This window comes from Cydia pomonella, chromosome 13, assembly GCF_033807575.1.
Source record: "Cydia pomonella isolate Wapato2018A chromosome 13, ilCydPomo1, whole genome shotgun sequence".
NCBI lineage: Eukaryota > Metazoa > Arthropoda > Insecta > Lepidoptera > Tortricidae > Cydia > Cydia pomonella.
Genome location: NC_084715.1, coordinates 13292086 through 13312523, shown reverse-complemented (window position 1 = coordinate 13312523; position 20438 = coordinate 13292086). Strand labels below are relative to the sequence as shown.

Here is a 20438-nt window from a genome sequence, read left to right as displayed (position 1 = left end):
ATCCAAAAACAAATTAACCAGCAATGTAAATAAAACACATTTTAAAACGTAAAGTGTTCATTTGCATCAAAAAAGGATTCTGCCTGTGAATTACCGGACAGTTGGTGGGAGCAAAACACCGCATCTAGCTCGCTTTGTAGCGTGGCTATTGTGTGGCCATTCTGAATTGCCCTTTTATTGACAATAAATACGAGGTCGGCATTGTTTCCCAGAAGGCTTTAAATAAATCTCTGAATATCACGAAAATGAAGTCGTAAAAAAGCTATTAATGCATGAATGTCCCGCTGGCTTGCAAAAAATCTAAGCTTTTATATATGAAAACGAATGTAATTTTAGTGTAAGGGATTTTGATGTAATTAAAACGTATGGACCAAATCCTTTTAGATAAAACTACGTGTAGCTCAATCACACAGTGTACAAAAGTCAATTGTCTGCCTACAAACTGTGTGATAAGTCTTCAAAACTGGTATAAACAAATGCAGAATCTTAAATACGTGAAATATTAAACCCTAGTCTACCTATGGTTAATAAATCTTTTTTTGTTTCAGATAATAAATCAAGAACGAACGAATTTCAAACTATCATCGAGCTGTCAGAGCAACAACTAGCGAAAAAACGTGGAGCGAAGTGGAATAGTTCAGTGTTGGCAGTGAGTGGTGGCGAGGCAGAGAACATGAGGCGGCGGGGCGGAGGGGGATAGCATGACAACGCGTGCCACGGCGGCCTGATGGCGCTAGTGCGCCGGATACTAGGCGACGCCCAGGTTACTTACACTATTGTCATAGGTGTACATTCGATCCATTGAACAGCAGAGAGCAGGAGGCGATGAAGAGGAAGGCTATATGTTAGTGCGCGCTATGACGGGCTGATAGATTAATAATTACCATTTAGCAGTAAAACTTGCAGAAAACTTACGCAGCCAACCGTGAAAAATATCCAACACGTGTTTTTATCTGTTTCGCAATTCGCAATATCAGCGTCAACAGTTCCCGGAATAGGATCTGTTCGGCTGTTACCGGCAATTCCGTGTTACACGCGCACTGGGAGCTTGAGGTCTAATACTGCCAATTACATATTTATATCTACAGACCTACTATTTACTAATACTAAACGAATCATTGTGTAACATTGATCATAAGCAGCGTTTACATGCAGCTTTCAGATTACAGGATTGATTACGATGTTTCTGACCTCATGTTGAACGTTGAAGCCAAAAATTACAGTTATTATCACGGCAGTGGGTATATGTATAGACGAGTCATAGATAAATAACTAACGGTCCGATTCTAAGAATGAGATACGGTAACAATTTGTTCTGGTTTAGATAAGTTCTCATTTAGATATCGTTTGTATGTCGTATAATTGACGGAAGCAGCTCGATTTGGGCAACCAATGCCACGTTGACGTTATACATATCGTAGATAGATCTTATTGGGATCACAGCGGAATCGAAATAAACGTCAATTTTGACATGTCGTTAAGTTATCGATATTTTAAAGATCTTTCCAAGATCTTAAACGTGTCTTAATCATTCTTAGAATCGGGCCGTAAGCATGGAGTGCTCACTCTATACATCCGTTTTCTTACCAAAACGTAGTCAATATCAAGTAGTGGATTTATCAGTACCGCTATACTTGACACAAGATGTCACGAGTGTTGCGACTCACGAAAAGTGTACTGCTCAATTTACAATAAATATTACAGGCATAAGGAGTTGAAAATAGAGTTCCGGTCAATCCGGTTATAATATTAGCTAAAAATTGTTGAGCATTAGACTTTTCGTTCGTTACGACATCTATTGTCAAGTAGCAGTACTGATAAATCCGCTACTCAGCGATAAATGTCAACTACGAAAATAATAAGCATTTTGGGAAGAAAACTGATGTATGGAGTGAGCACTCTATGATATGAGTTACTTCGCGAACTGTATGTTCCCCCATAACCATTGTAAACGGTTGTTCAGTAATAAATTAGATACTGCATTTACGTGAAATCCAGTCTAACTTGGGCTTGCCCATACGTAAATTATAATTATTTTGGGGTAGCCGGTAGGTACAGCTCAATTGGAAGTATAGCTATATTATCCGGGATCGTGTTATTGGAAGAGAACGGTAAACCGCAGCTCTTTCGAAGTATTTATAATTGCGCTTTTTCTAGTTTTCCGGAAATTAGATTAAATTTTACATAGTTATTTACGATACAAATGCAGAAAATAGGAAATTCGCACGTGTATCGTACAACGTTTTTCGGTTATATGGATCTTTAAACTTTCCACATATATACGTAAAATGCTCATTCCCGCATGCGTGCGGGAAAGTAGCTCCATATGTACTGTGAAAATAGGTTTTCGAAACTACAGTATTAACTTTATTTTCTAATTTTTACCGTTGGTGGTTCTTTTGCTTAAGGTACATTGAGTTCTGGTCCTTCTCCGAATGCAGTCGAGTACTGAGCGGACGGCCGTGCGTGCCAAGAAAGGCCTCAAGATTGCTTTTCGCATTTTTGGAAACCGTATTATGGTCTAAAAATGTTCCACTATTTTTCAAAAACTGCTAGCTGAACCCACTGATGCAAGAGTTTGCTAGTTTTGCAACTCAGTAGGTATAGGTATAATATAAGTATTGAGTATAGTACAGAAATAGGAAGTCAATAGATAGGCTAGCGTGGCTGGTGATGCGTGGCGTGGTGAGCCAAGTGTTGCGGAAGTTTCCGGAACTTAAGTGACGGGCGACTGACAGCCACCTGGGACTCACCGTGAGTTTTTAGACGAATCGGTACTCTGTAGCTTGTTGAGGTATATAAACGTGATTACTTATTATTGAAACTACCTATTTCTCGTAGCATAAAGTCGTTGATTATGTCTTCGCAGAAAAATCACTGTATTTAATAAATCATGAACTTCTGAGACAGTTTATGACATCTAAACGGAATACAAGCAAGATATTATCTAAATGTATCTTACATTTCGATAATAATCCAACAAAACAATTCCATATAAATTTGTTAAGCTCTTATGATTATTAAAAATTTAAAAATATCCAACGACCACTTCGTTACATTTTTTTAATGATATAACTATGTTCAACATACATTAAATATAATTTTGTAAAAATATATATAATACGTCAAAGCCCAGAGAGGAAAATAGGGACTACGTTTGAATGGAGAAGCGGGCCTCCACTATCGTCTTAATAGAAATTCTTGGAATTTGTTTATTTTTGTCTTCGTACACGTTACTTAAATAACTTCACTGACAACAGAGAACGTTTATTATATCTACAATAAGAAAATACTTGATATTGGAGTAAAATCCGTGGGTTATTGGAGAAAATAGTTTAATAAATAAAGCACAAGTTAGATCGTTAGATTACAATGAGAAGTACTCGTAACAATTACACTTATAAAACACATTATTATAAAAAAAAAAACAAATAAAAAAACCCATGACAGCTTGTTCTTATTACAATATGAGAGATCAAGCTTTGCGCGTTTTCCCAGAGATAAGACCTAGATAGATCGATTTTTCGCCCCCGAAAACCCCTCATATAGAAAATGTCATCGAAATCGTTAGAGCTGTTTTCGAGTTCCCAAAAAAATATATATACAAGAATTGCTCGTTTAAAGGTATAATAAGGTAATAAGAAGGTTAGTAAAAATTATAACGATTTACGATCTGTGAGGCACATTCCGTTATTATATAGTATGATCTGGATTTCATACAAGCATGTATATAGATATATTAAACAACTCGAAGTCCTTTCAGTGATAAATTCGCTAGGCCATTATTAAGCTCATTCTGTTTTATTAATACAAAATTAGAAAAACATTTTTTTTATTTCATAATTATAAACATTTTTGTGATGCAGGGGATGGAGCCGCCCGGTAAGCAAAACAATGCTTGTGTTGGGAGGCACCGCTCTTCCCTAGATTTACAAGTAGTCTATATATATATATCACACTTTGTAATAATGAAAAAAAAAAAAAAATATTTTTAAAAATTGCTTTCTTATCGCCAATTAGAGGATCAGTGATCCAGAAGTGAAAGCCAATATTCGGATGTCTCGGTGGATATTGTGAGTTTTGCGTGTCGGACTATTGACAATAACTAACATATGTGTAGTGGGTGGTTTGAGAATGTGGTGTCAATCCCAAACTTTTTCATAGACTTTTCGTCGGGTAGTTACACAAATCTTTGTTTTGATATTTTGCTACCTTGCTTGCTCTTGCTTGCGCGACCTTACCAGTGAATTTGACAATCTTCACTTGCCGTTTTCTACAATGGCACAAATGAATTTCCATTTCCACAGCTTGTGTTATGCTTTTAGGAATATCATCTTACGATTAAGTTATACCAATAAACTGGATTTTACCTTGGATAGTCAGGAAGTCCCTCCTATCTAACCTCTGACAGAGGTTTTTCTATGGTAGACCAATTTCTGTAAAAATGGCATATACACAAAGTCAGATCAAAAAGTTAAGTATTGAACAATTAAATAAGGTATTAAGCAGCTCATCAAACTTAAAGAAAAAACCATGTTAACGAAAAACACCTCATAAATTCTCTCAGAAGACACTGTCTAAAAAGTTTTAGGAGAGATGTTATATAAAAGGCGAAAACTTGAAATTTTAATACGAATAAAATAGTAATAGTGTATGATAAAAAATGCAGTTAAAAGCGGCCAAGTGCGAGTCGGACTCGCCCATGAAGGGTCCCGTACCATTTAAGACGTATTAAAAAAAACTACTTACAAGATCTCGTCCAAACCAATTTTCAGTGGAAGTTTGCATGGTAATGTACATCATATATTTTTTTTAGTTTTATAATTCTCTTATTTTAGAAGTTACAGGGGGGGGGGGGGGGGGGACACATTTGACCAGTTTGAAAGTGTCTCTCGCGCAAACTATTCAGTTTAGAAAAAAGTGATATTAAAAACCTCAATATCATTTTTGAAGACCTATCCATAGATAACCCACATATGTGGGTTTGATGAAAAAAAAATTTGAGTTTCAGTTCTAAGTATGGGGAACCCTCAAAATTTATTGTTTTTTTTTTCCTATTTTTGTGTGAAAATCTTAATGCGGTTCACAGAATACATCTACTTACCAAGTTTCAACAGTATAGTCCTTCCGTTTTTTGCCACTTGGCTTCGGAACCCTAAAAATTACCACAATATAAAATGAAAAATCCACATACTTAATGTGCTGCTACTTTTTTTCCGAACCACTTCCTTATAATATGTGCTTCAAATATTGTAACTAAAATTTGAACCACATCCCGGTATCTGATTCAGTTGCATTGTAATTCCGATGACTGCGCAGTAATATGCTAACATGGAGCTGATCTGATGAAGCAGTCGGAAAGTAGCCAAAGAAACTCCTTCATGGAAAAACACAAACACATCGAATTTAGGCTCATAAGGAAGATCTCCAGAAGTACTTGATAGATATGCGAATGAGAAGTACAGTCAGGAATAAAAGTGTTTGACACAAAAAAATAGAGTAACTTGTTTGTTTATAGAGTGCTAGTAAAATAAAAAATAATGTCTTATTTTCTTTAAACACAATGTGCGTAAACGTCCAAATGAAATTAACTTTACATAAAACATGTCTTGTTACAGTAGTGTATGATGATGGTTATTAATCTGCAACAAATTAACCAGGAAATCTCCAGGAAGCGTCACTTACACATCCATAAAACGTAGCCATTAAACGGGCGAAAGCGGCCATTACATCAAACGGCAGCAGGTGAATTAACTAAATAGAAGGCATTCATTGCTTAGATTAATAGATAGAGATAAGGTACCGTCGGCCCCGAGAAATGTACGGCGGGTATATTGAGTCCACGAAGCGAAGTCACTTTCATAAACCATCTAATAACTCATTAATGTTATGAATAGGGAGCAGCCAAATTATGTAAATACATGCTAGCCTTTTATAGAATTTTGTTGCTGTTGTCGATAAACGGTACCGTGACAAATAGTATATTAAAAGGCCCCTTTACCAAACTAATAGTTGTTTTTACTATAATTATATCAGCATGCTTATTCCAAATTGCTAACACAAAAAAAAAATACACCAGTGCGTTTTTTCTAAATCTATCGCTCCCAAAATCAAAAGGTGACACGATGCTGTCGCCAAAACTAGTTTCATGCATTGAACGAAACAAATATAGAAAAACCCCCTAAGCAAACCCTTGATAAATTGTGTCTCCTTCTAATAAACACTAATGTGAAAATTACGGATAGATAAAATCGCTAGTAATCGTTTGACAGACGTTTATGAATATATAATGCCAAAGACTTAAAAAAAAAGTACAGTACTTTTTAAACTTATATTAGGTTCGCCATACTTACTTACGTTTAAGGCACTCATTTCCAACGTTAGTACCTTAATCTAAATTATATGATTAACTTATATTACTAAAGTTAATACATAATTATATCATATTAACACAGTATACGTGTATTATATCATTTTACACTGTATATATATATTTACCTATCCTATTTATTCAGTAATTAAGCTTAGTATGCTTTTGTATGAGACAGTACACTAGCAAAAGGAACTCGTAGCAGCAACACGTTCCATCGCAAGTGTCATCTTGAAGTTACACTTTCTTGCACCCTACTACATATATCACTAATTTTATAAAATTCCCGCAGGCGAAACTCCGCAAGATGGTGGATGAGCAGGTGTCCGTCGGCGCCCGCGTGGAGGCGGACGCGGAGCCCGAGCCCGCCGACCCCCTTATCACACCTGCCAGCTCCGTGTTTAGCTCCGATGTGCCCCCGGCTCCCCCTGAGCGAAGATTGCTCATGGGCACCTTAGACAAACCCCGGAATAGCTCACTAAATGGTGACAAGGAAGCCACACTCAACAGAGGAGCTAGGCTTTCCATCAGAAATGGAAAAGATAATCCTTTTATAGGTGAGTTATTATATCATAGTATGAATTAATTAGATCCTTTCGTCCGTTCGCCAGCTCCGATGTGCCCTTTACTCATCCGGAACGAAGACAAATCTTGTAATAGGTTTCTACTAGTTTGTAGAGGGTAACAAAGTGACAAAAAAATAGGTCACGGTTTTCTATCCAAAATGGAAAGGATGATACAATTACCTTATAGAAATTACATTACACAATCCTCGAATATTACATATCAAAATGGTACTTAATAAGTTAATACGTTTCGTTTACTTTCTGTCCATAATATAAATATTGTTCAAAATTAAATGCCGTTCAGATTTTGAATTTGATTATGGAACATTTTTTACTGATAGGCAGCCTGAAAAAAAAAAACAAACTAGCCACATACACTCGACCAAAGAAAATAATCCTTACAGTCGCTGGCAAGGCAATGTTCATTTATCTGCTGTCTCTTGTTTTTATTTTAAGTCATTATTTTTCCATTCCGCTGCACCTTTATGCATTGTTAAAGATGACGCCTGACATTCCATTTATAGTAACAATGTGTTTGTGTTTTGTTTTAGATGATGACAATAAAGAAAATCAAGCGAATGGTAAACTTGAATCGCCAATCAAATGGTCGACGCAGAACGGGAGTGACAGCGGGACATATGCCGAAATTGGTATTGAAGGAAACAGCAATGCGAGCGAAAGAAATGTTTTGGACCCGGCGGATAGTTCTGAAGAAGAGGTCCCTTTACCCGACGCGACCTCGCCGGGGAGGAGTAGTGATGGGCCCGAACCTAGAGCTGATATTACTGCTACTCTTGAAGGAGGTAAGTCCTTGAGATTGCTAAATGCATATTCAAATATTTGGGCGTAAACTTTCAACTTACACAAGACTACACGCTAATATGTGTGTTGATGGCGGGGAACTGCATTTGGTATTTAGACTACTCTTACTACTAGCGAATACTCTTCAATATTTGAAAAATAGACATCACGCATGTGACTGAAATGACATGAAATTAAAATAGGGGATTCATCTAAGTATATACTTAATGATAACTATTATTCCCGAATTTATCTATGTACAAATTAAAATAATATTTTTGTTACCACATTCCGGAGGCAAAACAAAGTATAATAACGGTTGTTATTAGTTAGTAAGAAATGATTTAAAGATTTACCGCATAAGATACAACGATTCCGTGTTTTGTTATCTTAAATCCCTTAGTCCAGGGGATAATAGTTGGTAACTAGAAGTCTGCTGTTTGCGTTGCCGACAAAGGAGCTAGTTTGGAAACTGTTCGTAATTCCTCGTTGTTTGCCGAGGATTTTAATAGTCCGTTGGAACGCCTTTTCAAAGAAGCTCATCAAAACAGATGCGGTTCAATAAATCTCCGTTTATCTACTGTCAGGCAAAATACACCCTAAACTTTGAAATATTAATTTTATTGGACTTAGGGAACCTGTAAAAAGCGAACATGCCTTATCGTTCAAACAAAAAGATTGCTTACTAATCCACGAAACAATAACGTGCTATCAGTGCTAACCCGTTATAGTTAGCTACATGCGTATGCATGCAATTCATGTTGATGTCGACGGTCTGGGATTTGGCCTGGGTTCAACATCTCCAGCATCTGCTGATGATGCCTCGTAGAGAGGAAACATATGTAGAATTGTATACTTTTGGCTTTTGGTGGCGGTTTGTTATATTTATTTGCGTATTTATATTCGCAGTGGAATATTGGAAACATTAATTACATACAAAAAATACGCAAGAAACTAAGTATAACGCACGTTTTATTTCGAGGATTGGCAAAGCAATATTTTTGTTTTAATAATAAGGATTTTCTCAAAGTAACGTCCGATAATATTAATTATAATTATATTATGCCCATACGTTTTCCATTATAATGCTTTATATATTCAATAAAAAGTTTTTTAAGCATGCAAACAAAAAAAAATCGTTTAGCTGTTTATATAGTAGATATACGTATAGCACCCATGCTCGTTACATGTGAAAGAATTTCGTTTTTTTATTTTATTAAAGACGAAAAAATCTCTTTTATATAGCCCTCATACTTCCAAATTAACAGTTTAGATACATAATAGAATAAAAATTTCATAATTACATAATTAGCCCCTAATAAAAGCGTAAACATAAAAAGAGATTCTATAATCATTATTTTTAATTTGCCATAAAGTTGATACGTACATGTCGTCAATTCTTAATAAACTCGTGACAAGAAAGCATTGCTTCATAATACTGGGAGATGAACAAGTCGCTCGTTGTGTAAGCATCCATACGTCCCGACAGCGGCACCCCTCCGGCCCGTAATGAGCCTGTAGCCCAGGGGAATAAGCTCATTTACCGTCTAACTGCACAACCGACAACTTTGAAAGAATGAAACTTTTCCTCCACCTTGTAAGTAATTTGTCATTTAATTCTACCCGCGATCTTTAATTAAAATTAAAGCTTAAGCACGCTCTCATTATGTGTTTGGGCGGAAAAGTTTCAGCGTTGCTCTTTAACAAGTTGTTTAAATGTTAAATTGAAATTTAAGCTTCGTTTTTAGGGTTCCGTAGTCAACTAGGAACCCTTATAGTTTCGCCATGTCCGTCTGTCTGTCTGTCTGTCCGAGGCTTTGCTCCGTGGTCGTTAGTGCTAGAAAGCTGAAATTTGGCATGGATATATAAATCAATAAAGCCGACAAAGTCGTACAATAAAATCTAAAAAAATATTTTTTTTAGGGTACCTCCCCTACACGTAAAGTGGGGGTAAACATTTTTTTTTTGCTACAACCCTATAGTGTGGGATATCGTTGGAAAGGTCTTTCAAAACTAATAGGGGTCTTCAATAAACATTTCTTGATAAAGTGAATATATTCGGAGATAATTGCTTCGAAAGAAAAAAAAATGTGTCCCCCCCCCTCTAACTTTTGAACCATAGGTCCAGAAAATATGAAAAAAATATTAGAAGTAGAGCTTAAGAAAGACATTAAATGAAAACTATAGCGGATATGATCAGTTTAGCTGTTTTTGAGTTATCGCAAAAAGTTTCCCCTTCATAGTAAAAAGACGTACACCCACAGTTCATCCCTTGGTTAACAATCTACCATACTTTAAGCTCCAGTTTAGCTTATTGTCACGGAAGAGTAACTACGGAACCCTACTCTGAGCATGGCCCGACATGCTCTTGGCCGGTTTTTTGATTAATGGTTCTGACAGTAGTTATACACAGTAGCGGCCCGATTCTAAGAATGATTTTTAGATCTTAGAAAGATCTTTAAAAGATCGATAACTAAACGACATGTTAAAATTGACGTTTGTTTCGATTCCGCTGTGATCCCAATAAGATCTATCTACGATATTTCTAACGACAAAGTGACATTGGTTGCCCGAATCGAGCTGCTTCTGTAAATTATACGACATACAAACGATATCTAAATGAGAACTTATCTAAACCAGAATTTATCCCTATCGTACAGTCGAGTTCATAAATATGTATACATTTTTATGAACTCTACTGTATCTCATTCTTCGAATCGGGCCGTGGGTCTTTAAAACGTTAAACAATTTCAATGGTATATTATTCAATTTTTTTTGTGACTTACAAAGAAGTATTGTAATTTTATTTTAATGGATTATTATTTTTATTTATTTTTTATTATAAAAAAAATACTTTGAATGTAACAAAAAACTTATTTAAGTATTAAAACAACACTGGTACACAAAATGCTTCTGTGATTAGGTAGTAAGATATGTAATAAGGAGCGAGCTACGATGTTGTAAATCAAGATTCATTACGCATTTGTAGATCCTTAGAGAATTTCAATTGAGAATTTCGCAGTTATAGGAGAGTTTAAAAACATAAGGACTATTAGAGGGTCACTTGACATAGTCATCCCTTAAATATTAGCTTCTGTGACATGCCTCACCGGGTATATACGAAATACAAATACAGAAATACAAAATATTTTAATTCACTAACACAGATTTTACATTAGTACACTATACTTCAGTAAACTCTGAGCCTGTAACTTGGCCATCTGCAATATTATCGTATAGGTAACTGTTCTCCTAAAAGAGCTGCGAAATCATGTATGAGATTTATCCGACTAAATAGAATTGGGATCAACGCGAAATTGGAAGGCGCCGCGCGATTTATCTACCTTCGCCCTAAACGGAGCCGGCTTCGGCCCGCGATAATACGAGCTTAAGAGCTCGGCAGCTCATTTGCTCTAAGATAATTTGTCACAATCCCTTAATTTTTTCCCCCGGGAATATTCAACAGACGGATTCTATCTTATCTATAAGTTTCTTTTCCTCCAATATCCCTTTCGTGTTATCTCTCATTTGTGTCGGGAAATTATAGGATCTGTCTGGATGAGAATAATTACCCGAAGCGGGAAGATATTGCCGGGTGAAGTCAATATGTCTCTTTCATTGCGAGAAGCTACAATGAAGTAGGCGTCGCGAACACCTGCGGCAGATAGTGTGGTGGGAACTCAATTCAATGAGTCTTTTGTACCTACGATTGTACTCAGTTTTACGACTTAAGATTTCAGAATAATTTTAGTCATGTCGCGCATAACTAAATTTAAAATTACCTAAGTCGCTTTTTCGTAAATATTAATGTGTAAAAGCGTGAATGCTGAAACCAGGGTAGGTATTCTGATTGTAATAATAAGTTTTTAATTTGATTTGATTTTGTTATGCTTACGATTTTAGTGAAAGTGACGTTTCTGGTCGACTTTTGGCACTAACACTAAATAATAGCAAAGGGCAAAGGAAAAAGTGACACAAAATTGTTGTAAATTGTGTTGTACCTATACAAATACAACCTCTCTTAAAAATGTATAATTATATTAATTATCGTATGGCAAAACTACACGGTGTTTTTAGTATTTACATGCATATCTTACATTTGTTATTAAATGATGTAGTATTTTTTGTAAGTCATTAGAGTCTCTAATAAGTTTAAAACTCAAGCTGATCATTGATAGACGTTAGCTAAATAACTAAAGTCTACAAGCCTGCAACCAAGGACTGGAGTGTTAACAACACTAGCGTTGGGTTGATGCGTGTTACGTAGTTAATCGATTTGTCTGGACCGGCCCGAACTGCGGGTTTCGTGACTGGGGAAACTTTCACGTTATTACTATGTTTACGTCGCCATAACCTATTCCATTTGTATGACTGCGGCGGCACGCCACACTTAAACTAAAGCTTTCATATGCCGGCTAATGGTGGGTGTCGTATAAACCTCATGTGTAAATAAACTGTGGTTAAGCTTTCTACTAGCTTTTAACGACTGTGGAGTTGTAAACGATGATATCTAGATATAGTCTTGTACCCATCTAAGTCGTAATAACTTAACCGGAGGTTTCAAAGTAAAATAACTTATTTGAATCTGTATATTGTAGGTACCTATACTTAGTTTATTTTAATATTGAAGTTTCGTGGAGGAGCCAAATAAATTTTGATGGTTTTAGGAAACTGGACGTTTTAAACTTAGAGGCAGGACCTATGAATAAAGTAACGATTGCGGATTTTAATTTGCTTTGGGAACTTTGTGATACTTTACTTATCAAAACAGGGTGTAGGTTTATGGACGAGCTCAAACTTGGGGAAACAAATTACGGGAAAAGACTGAAGATGTAAACATTTGACGGAGAATCAAAGTCCTTTAAAGCGCTCCAAGTTTTAACACCTTTACAAAAAGGTATTTCAAGTAAATTATGATTTGCTTTTGGAGGGCGTAAAATGATGGTAAAATTCACAGATCACTCATACTCTGGATGGCTTGCGCGTGGCTTGCGCTTACCGCTCACCACGGCCACGCTTTGATGCTCTCATTTTATTTGCGTTTAGTATTACCTCCCTATTCACAAAACTTAACAACCTTTTACAAATCTTTGTTAAAAAGTTGTCTCTTTCTAACAAACAGAAATGTCAAAATGACGGATAGGGACAAACGATTATCAACGGTTTGTTAGATTTGACAGACGATTAAGAAGATTTTCCCGCTAGTCCCTATAATCATGTTTAGAACAAAAAAAAAACTAAAGATCAGGCAGTCTAATATGCACAAATGACGCGGCTTACAATGCGATGTCTTTTAATTACTTACAAGAAAAGTATTTTTGCCATTTTTATTTCAGTATTTTTGACATGTGCCATGATTTAATTTTTTTATCTATCTCTATCTCAATGGGTAATAAATAACGTGGAGTCAATGGGAGGTAGTCTATATTTACAAAAATGTGTTTGTTAAACAGAGGCTGCGTCCCCCGGCGGGCGATCGGATCGCTCGCGGCAGGAAGAGGTCCCGGCCTCCCCGGGGATGCTGACGGCCGCGCAGCTGGCCAGGCGGCTGAGGCTCGAGAATGAACGCTTGCAGGTGGACAATTTTACATTACGTGACATTTATCTTAAATCCGACTCATTGCATAACGAACTTTATCCCGACATCGCTAAAGCTCAATTTTTTTTGAAGTTTGTCGGAAGTGTAACGGGATCGTTACGTCAAAATTTGTTTGCAGTGGAGAGTATGATACGCTTGGGAATATTCTTTACGTAGACGTTATACTGCGATACATTCTTTAGCGGTATTGGTCCGCAGAGACCTTCGCAACGCATGTGGAATGCAACAGTATGTAATAATATATAATTACTTTAGCTATAGTTTTTAATTACTATTTTAGGTATAGGTTAACTGGAAGAGATCCCTCTTAGGGTTAAGTTCGCCTTTGTACTACACATTAATTTCTTATCAGATATAATCAGTATTTATGTTTCTCGTACAAATCGTAGTGTTTACTTACTTACATACTTAATTACTTAGTATAAAATATTTGGTAGCTAACTACAAGACCTTTAAAAAATGTAAAGGTCAAATTGAATATTTTAAATATTTTCAAACCATTTAGAAGAGTGTCTAAACCGACTTCTCAATTAGATACTAAAATCTTTTGTCAATTCAGTAAAAAACCGAGCCTAATTTAAAATAAAACATTTTACACTAACTATTGGAGTAGGTACATTTTACAAAACCCGATCTCCTATTGTAATAATTGCAATAAAATAGGTATGTATCCTATTATCCCACCCCTTATAGATCTCGTCGTCGTTAGCTACCAAAAACTGTTGTATCATCAAAGAGCGGTTATCTTCTTAATAATAATTCTTGGTTTTCCTTATAACAGGCTGAACTAACACGGGTCCGTCGGCTGCTGGTAGCGGCAGCAGAGAGAGGCGAGGCTGGGACAGCGTTATTAGAGAGATCAAAGGCAGAGGGCGAGACGGACGCTGCGCCACTCGACCCTCAAGTTCTGGAGAAGGAGCTGCTGCTTGCCAGAGAGGCTGTGACGTGTAAGTAATGATAACATTACGGGCAGTGCATTTCGCCTACACACTTAAGTACGATTGCTACCGAACGGGCGGAGTCAACGCGCATTTCAGACGATGCTTTTGATGCAATTGTACGGCCGCAAGTCGGTCGGCTCCTCGCGGATGCAACCGGCTCCGGGCGGACTCCACCGGTACTGTTATACATAATGTAGGTATAGGCAGATTGAAAATGCGCTCCGGCGCTGCCCGACTCCAGCCGGTCGGTGGGAATCGTACATTATAGTCTTTTATGTTCAGTTAAAAAAACTGCTTACTTAGAACCCCTGCATACAAACATTTATGGATTGTTGCTAAGTTAATTATTTTACTGACTATACCTATATTGGAGTGAGCACACTGAAATATGAGTAACATTAAAAGAATATCAAATCAACATCAATTTAAATTTCGACACAATTTATTTCAATTGCCACTAGGAATTTAGGTAAAAAAACAGCACGGAGTTGACGTTTTCTTTGTGATTTTTTTTCTGCTTTGGTGGTACAGTACGAGTATTTTACTCAATTAATTGCTTTTATTTTGCACAAAGGCATATTAATGATTGTTCTCATCAGATGAAATGAATCTGACCTTTAGAAATATTTGTTGTACGATCGCGCTAATCGAGTGGTAAACGAATTTCGCCCGTAATTTGTTCGGGAGCCAGGAACAAAGGCAGAGTTAATAGGAAAATAGCCTTTAATGTTCTGCTGTAGGAGTACAATTGGAGTTGTGATTGGCGTAAACGTGAGGCGACGCAGCTTGCGAGCTAATAGCGCGTGACAATGTTTGCGGCCTAAGCGTCCGTGAATTTGTTTGTAAGTTTGTAACACATGCTCTAACTGCCGGATGACGAACCATCCGATGTTTAACGTTGCGTCAAATTGTCTGTTTTATGTGACAACTTTAAAAAAGAGAATAAATTGGATTGAATCTCTAAAAAATTAACACGAGGGTTTCGAAAATAAGAAATTGACAACCACAAAAATATTCTAAAATAGTGCGGTCACGTATGAAAATATCGATACGGACAAAGTGACAAAAATATGTATACACTACCCTAATATATGGGCCATAAAGTCGTGTATACCTATTTTTAGCACTTCAATCGTGTCGATGTTTTCAGACGTGACTGTATTGTCCATAGTAAAGGAAATTAGTAAAAAAAAACCAGAAAAATACAGATCTACACAATTAGTATAGGCATAAAGAAATAAATAAGCATAGAGGTCTCACTCCATATATAGATTTATAATAGGTTTATTTAAGCTTTCCTGTGTGTAACTCTCATCATCTTATTATTTATTAAGTAAAGAAACTGACATGGAGTGAGCACTTAAACCACAGGTCATGTAGAAAATGTTAAAACTTCCCGCTCTCATATACATTTTGTAAGTAATTTAATATCACAAGCATAATGAGCCTACATTAATAACGAACTGGCGCGGGCCTAGGTAATTCCGACGGCGCATATGTCTACAATTTATTACCTTGCAAGGAGAAAGTTACTTCTACTTTTCTAGGGCCCGAAAAGTTACAAAGTAGAGGCATAATTAAATTTAGGTACTAAGGTGTCTTGTAGAACATTGTTACTTTATTCTTCGTACCTAACAATCAAGTTAACCTAACTATACAGCGTGTATTTTTAATACGATCGCATAACCAGAGGGTAGTTTAAGCTTTAATGAACACACTTTCATAGGGTTTATAAAAACAGAGGACTCAGATTCAGATGTTTTATTGATAAAAGGCAACTTTTACACGTCAATAAATAATTTTATATGTCAGGTATCAATTAATCTGGGGGCATGGTAGTGCCTCCGCCAAGATGAACAAAGTGAAGCGCAAGGGCACTACCTACCTTTTCTTGAAGCGCTTCATCGTTTTTTTGAACCCTCATAACTTGGGTTCGGATTATACCAGATAAACAAAATTCTCAGAATATAATGTCAATAGTAGACTTATTAAACATAAAAAATTTCAGTTGCATAGCTTTCATACTTTAGATTTTATTCATATAAAAGGGCGTTATGGGGAAAAGGGGTTGAAGCGGATCCCTTTGTTTGACATAATTATTGAAAGTCATAATGTAATGATAGTCATATTATCATTAGTCATAACTCTGAAACCGTTAACTTTTCAGGAATTTCCTTAGATTATCCTATAGATAGGTTAGGTTAGGTTAGGTTTTTTTTATGGCAATCCTGAAAAGTTACGCGTTTCTGAGAAAAACCAAATTATGACTAACGAAAATGCGGACAAACAATACATTATGACTTAAAACTTTATGGGAAACAATAGAGACCCGGGGTTGAAGTTTGTATGGAGAATCAGTAAAAAAAGCAGATTTCATAAAAGATGCCCCTAGATACGTAATTCAGGATTTAAGTAAATCACCCCCAACCTTTTAAATTAGGGGATGGAAGATTGTCGTGACTTACAAAAATAAGTGAAATCCCATCAAAAACATTTTCATGTAAAATCATCTTGGCGAGACCTTGGACTAATAATACTGCGGACGGAGTATCGGTAAAACACAACTGGGATTCCATCATCCACCAATTTCCTAGTATTTACGCGTGACATACAGACATTGACAGTTATATTTATGCCCTCAACCACCAATTTGCCGTCAGTCGGATCGACATGTCATTTGAGTAAATTGGTGGAAGAAAAATATAAAATATGCCGACATGCGTGGTCAAGTGTTGTAAAAATTATACAGATAGGACGAAAAAAAGACATGGGGTAACTTTTCATAGGTAAGTAAATTATCATGTAATCGTACGTAAAATCACGGTATTTCAATTTCAATTTCTGCGAAACAGGATTATGACCAGTAGGTTGAATAAGGTAATTTCCCGAAAGTAGGGTAATTGATGCCCTTCTTATTGAATCATTATGTATTAGAGATTAAATTAAATGGATAAATTATTGATTGTGAATTTCAAAATAAATCGGTATAGTAATTTTCCGAAAATAAGGAGATTAATGACGCTTTTATGGCTAATATTTGATACGAGTATACAATAAAATAATATACATAACAAACAATGGTTTACCCTTTGTTTGTTATGTATATTATTTTATTGTACAAAATCAGATATCTCTAATGTCTTTTAACTATTATGATTTTATAAATCTTTGCACGCGGTGTATGTATTTTGAGTCCGTAGTTATGGTGCGCATGTGTTAAGACTTATAAATGCATATACCTACGTAGATATTTGTAAATTTAGTCTATATTTGTTTAAAAATATTTCAGGATTATTTTAACATTTATAAATTTATAAATAATCGATATTTATAAATTTTCTATCATTGTTTATCATGTTTTCCGATCTGAAACATATTTTTCTGTCGAAAACTTATGGTTTAAAGATATGTTTAAAGTTAAATGTATAACTTAAAAAAAAACGAACTGATATCATTCCGATGCTAAATATTATTACTTTAAATAATGTTTGCACAAAATAATTATGCAACATTATGCATTTTCAAGACCTTAATTAAATCGGGTATATATTTATTGTCAAACATAAAACAGTGCATTTTTTTTACTTTAAAGATAATTGTAAAATAATTATTACATCAGGGAGAACATGTTTTATACGGTATCGCTTGTCTACGCGCACACTTTCAAACCATCCGCCATTCCAGTGTCACAGTTTATCATAAGTCAAATTACCTCTGATATTATCTTTACTCTATGACTTGGCCGTTTCGTTACTACAAGTATTGTGTAATAAAAAATAATGAATAGTGAATTTTTTTTACCTTACGCCCATGTGACGGTAGCGAAACGGCCAAGCCAACTAAGGTGTAGAGTTTGTGCAGTCAGGGCTTGTGGAGTTAACAAAGACTACAAGAGATCTGATAACTTTTTGACAGTGCGAGCCTTATGGTCTCGTCTTGGCTACATGAAAATGTTTTTGATGGGATTATTATTACAAATTCATATTTATTACTTTTTTTCATATAAAATAATACAACAAGCAATGTTTCACTACTTTTTTGTAGCTCAAAACGTCGTATTTAATGACGCGACGTCACAACTGTCACAAGTGCCGCTCGAAAAAATGTAAAAATTAATTATGCTCTGGTACCTAAATTAAAAACTGGTAGAACTAAATTTAAAAAAAAAACCTTTCAGAATTGTTCTATAGCACTAAAGCCTACGTCTAGTTTACATTTGCGGTTATATCAAAAATAGTAGTATTTATTTAGCACTCCATTACTTTTACAAGTTGAGTTACTAGTTGAATTGTACCAACATACGTACTTACAATGGTACAGTCAGCATCAAAAGTAGCGGATGAAACAACGCGTCAAAAGTATCTGATATTACGGATAACTTTTCCAAATACAGATAAATCTCTAAAATTCACGTTCAAAACTATATCTTTTTCAGTCTTAATTGTTCTACATATAGAACCATCCCTTTTTGTTAAGCTGTTACAGAATGGTAGATACTTTTGAAGCGTTGTTTGATCCGCTACTTTTGATGCTGACTGTACACCTAACTGCAAAAGTACATACCCACTTTATGAATGAATTCCATTTATTAGGTATATAGACTTTATATGTATTCTTTTTTTAGTTTAGGTACAGTCTGCAATTCTCCCAGGTACTTTTTTAAATATAACCGTGCAGCCGCAACACAATAAACTTCATTATTCATAAAGATTCGTACTTCATTATTTGTAAAGAGTCGTATGCAAAGTCATTTCAGATTTTAATGGATTAAAATAACGCCATTAAAATGTATTGGGTTTTATACGAGAGGAATATTGCAAAATGGTTGACGCAGATGTTTCATTTGATCCACGTCGAAAGCTTCATCACATCCATGAGGCCCAACTCAAACACATTTTCAGATCAAAGTGATGTATTTTTATTATTATTCGCCTGTGCATATCGCTCGCGCCGATACATGTACGAACATTTAGACATCAAAATGACATAATTTAGATATGAATACGCACGGTTGAATTGCCCTCCATATCTTCTCCGAAGTAAACTAAAGCGATCAAAGTACCTAAGCAGGCAATTTGTAGAGTACAGCTCATGGCGCACCTAAGGCGGGCGAGTCGTTTGATAAACTACATAATAATTCGCGAAGTAGCTCAGACACAGACTACCCTCTATAGGATCTGCTTATTGTCGAATATAAAAAGACTCGCAGTGGAACTACATCTTGCTCAAGTGCAGTGTTCTACAAGTGCTCTACAAGTAGCTGCACAATTGCATGGATACTTATGAATGAACAAATTCATTATATGTCTATGCGATTTTGCAGCTCGCTGTAGTGTACATGACTTGAATCCCACAAAAATAGCTATACATATACTTATATACCTATGTTTATCCCGAAACTTAATTAAACCCATTTGATGTTGATACAGGCCGGAATTCGAATGCATGGTCTCCGCTTTATCGATCGTACGCCTTACATATACGCTATCGGAGCTGCATGCAGTGTGCCAGGCTGTAATACTTACTAAACTAGTATCGGAGTGTGTACGTGTGTTGACTGCGAGTAGTTTTATAAACTTCATCTAGCGAGTAAGTGACCTGTGAAAATCGAGCGTGCTGCATTGGCAGGCCGGTCACGTAGCCACGTTATGTGTGCTCCGCGGTAACTCCCACTGACATCCCACTAAAGGCATTACATTGACGAAAATCAAACTCGGCGCCATCACAATCGCGACCTACTTTTCTTGCCCATAATATTCCCTTCTTAGAAATAAATTTACGTCTAAGAATTGTGCTTCAAAGAGAACAAATTTGGCTTTGGTAAACCAACTCTTTTACTTTATTCGTAATGAATTCTTTTTGTTGCTTATTGAAGCTAGTCACAAAGGATATTTCTCACGAAGTATTTGTACTTGAAATATGAATACTCGTTACATTAACGCGTTGAAACTTAGTTGTTAGGTACGTAATCTGCCTATGTTAATAATCCTCGGCTCTCATCTTAATTATGTGCTTATATAATCCGCATCAGGTTGCTACTTAGCAGACTAACGTATTTGTACATAAGGGTAAACACAGGGATCGCAAATGCACGCCTGCTCTGCCAGGTACGCCCAATGGAACGCCGATCAAAGGCCGCTTAGGCTCAACTGAGCCAATAA

The 20438-nt window shown here is 36.0% G+C and overlaps 1 protein-coding gene across 8 annotated transcripts in view; it reads left to right on the top strand.

The window, feature by feature from the left end:
- The window catches only part of LOC133524266 (kazrin), a 204157-nt gene that overhangs the window by 161943 nt on the left and 21776 nt on the right, over positions 1 to 20438 (top strand). For 7 of the 8 annotated variants that reach the window (XM_061860165.1, XM_061860166.1, XM_061860167.1 and 4 more), the window contains 5 exons: positions 549 to 763; positions 6663 to 6927; positions 7488 to 7739; positions 13191 to 13312; positions 14118 to 14283. In XM_061860165.1, the coding sequence (XP_061716149.1) occupies positions 728 to 763; positions 6663 to 6927; positions 7488 to 7739; positions 13191 to 13312; positions 14118 to 14283 (841 nt within the window). In that variant the 5' untranslated portion in view covers positions 549 to 727. Of the gene's footprint in view, positions 1 to 548; positions 764 to 5526; positions 5746 to 6662; positions 6928 to 7487; positions 7740 to 13190; positions 13313 to 14117; positions 14284 to 20438 lie in introns of those variants that run through there. The other variant, XM_061860168.1, reaches the window with a different exon arrangement.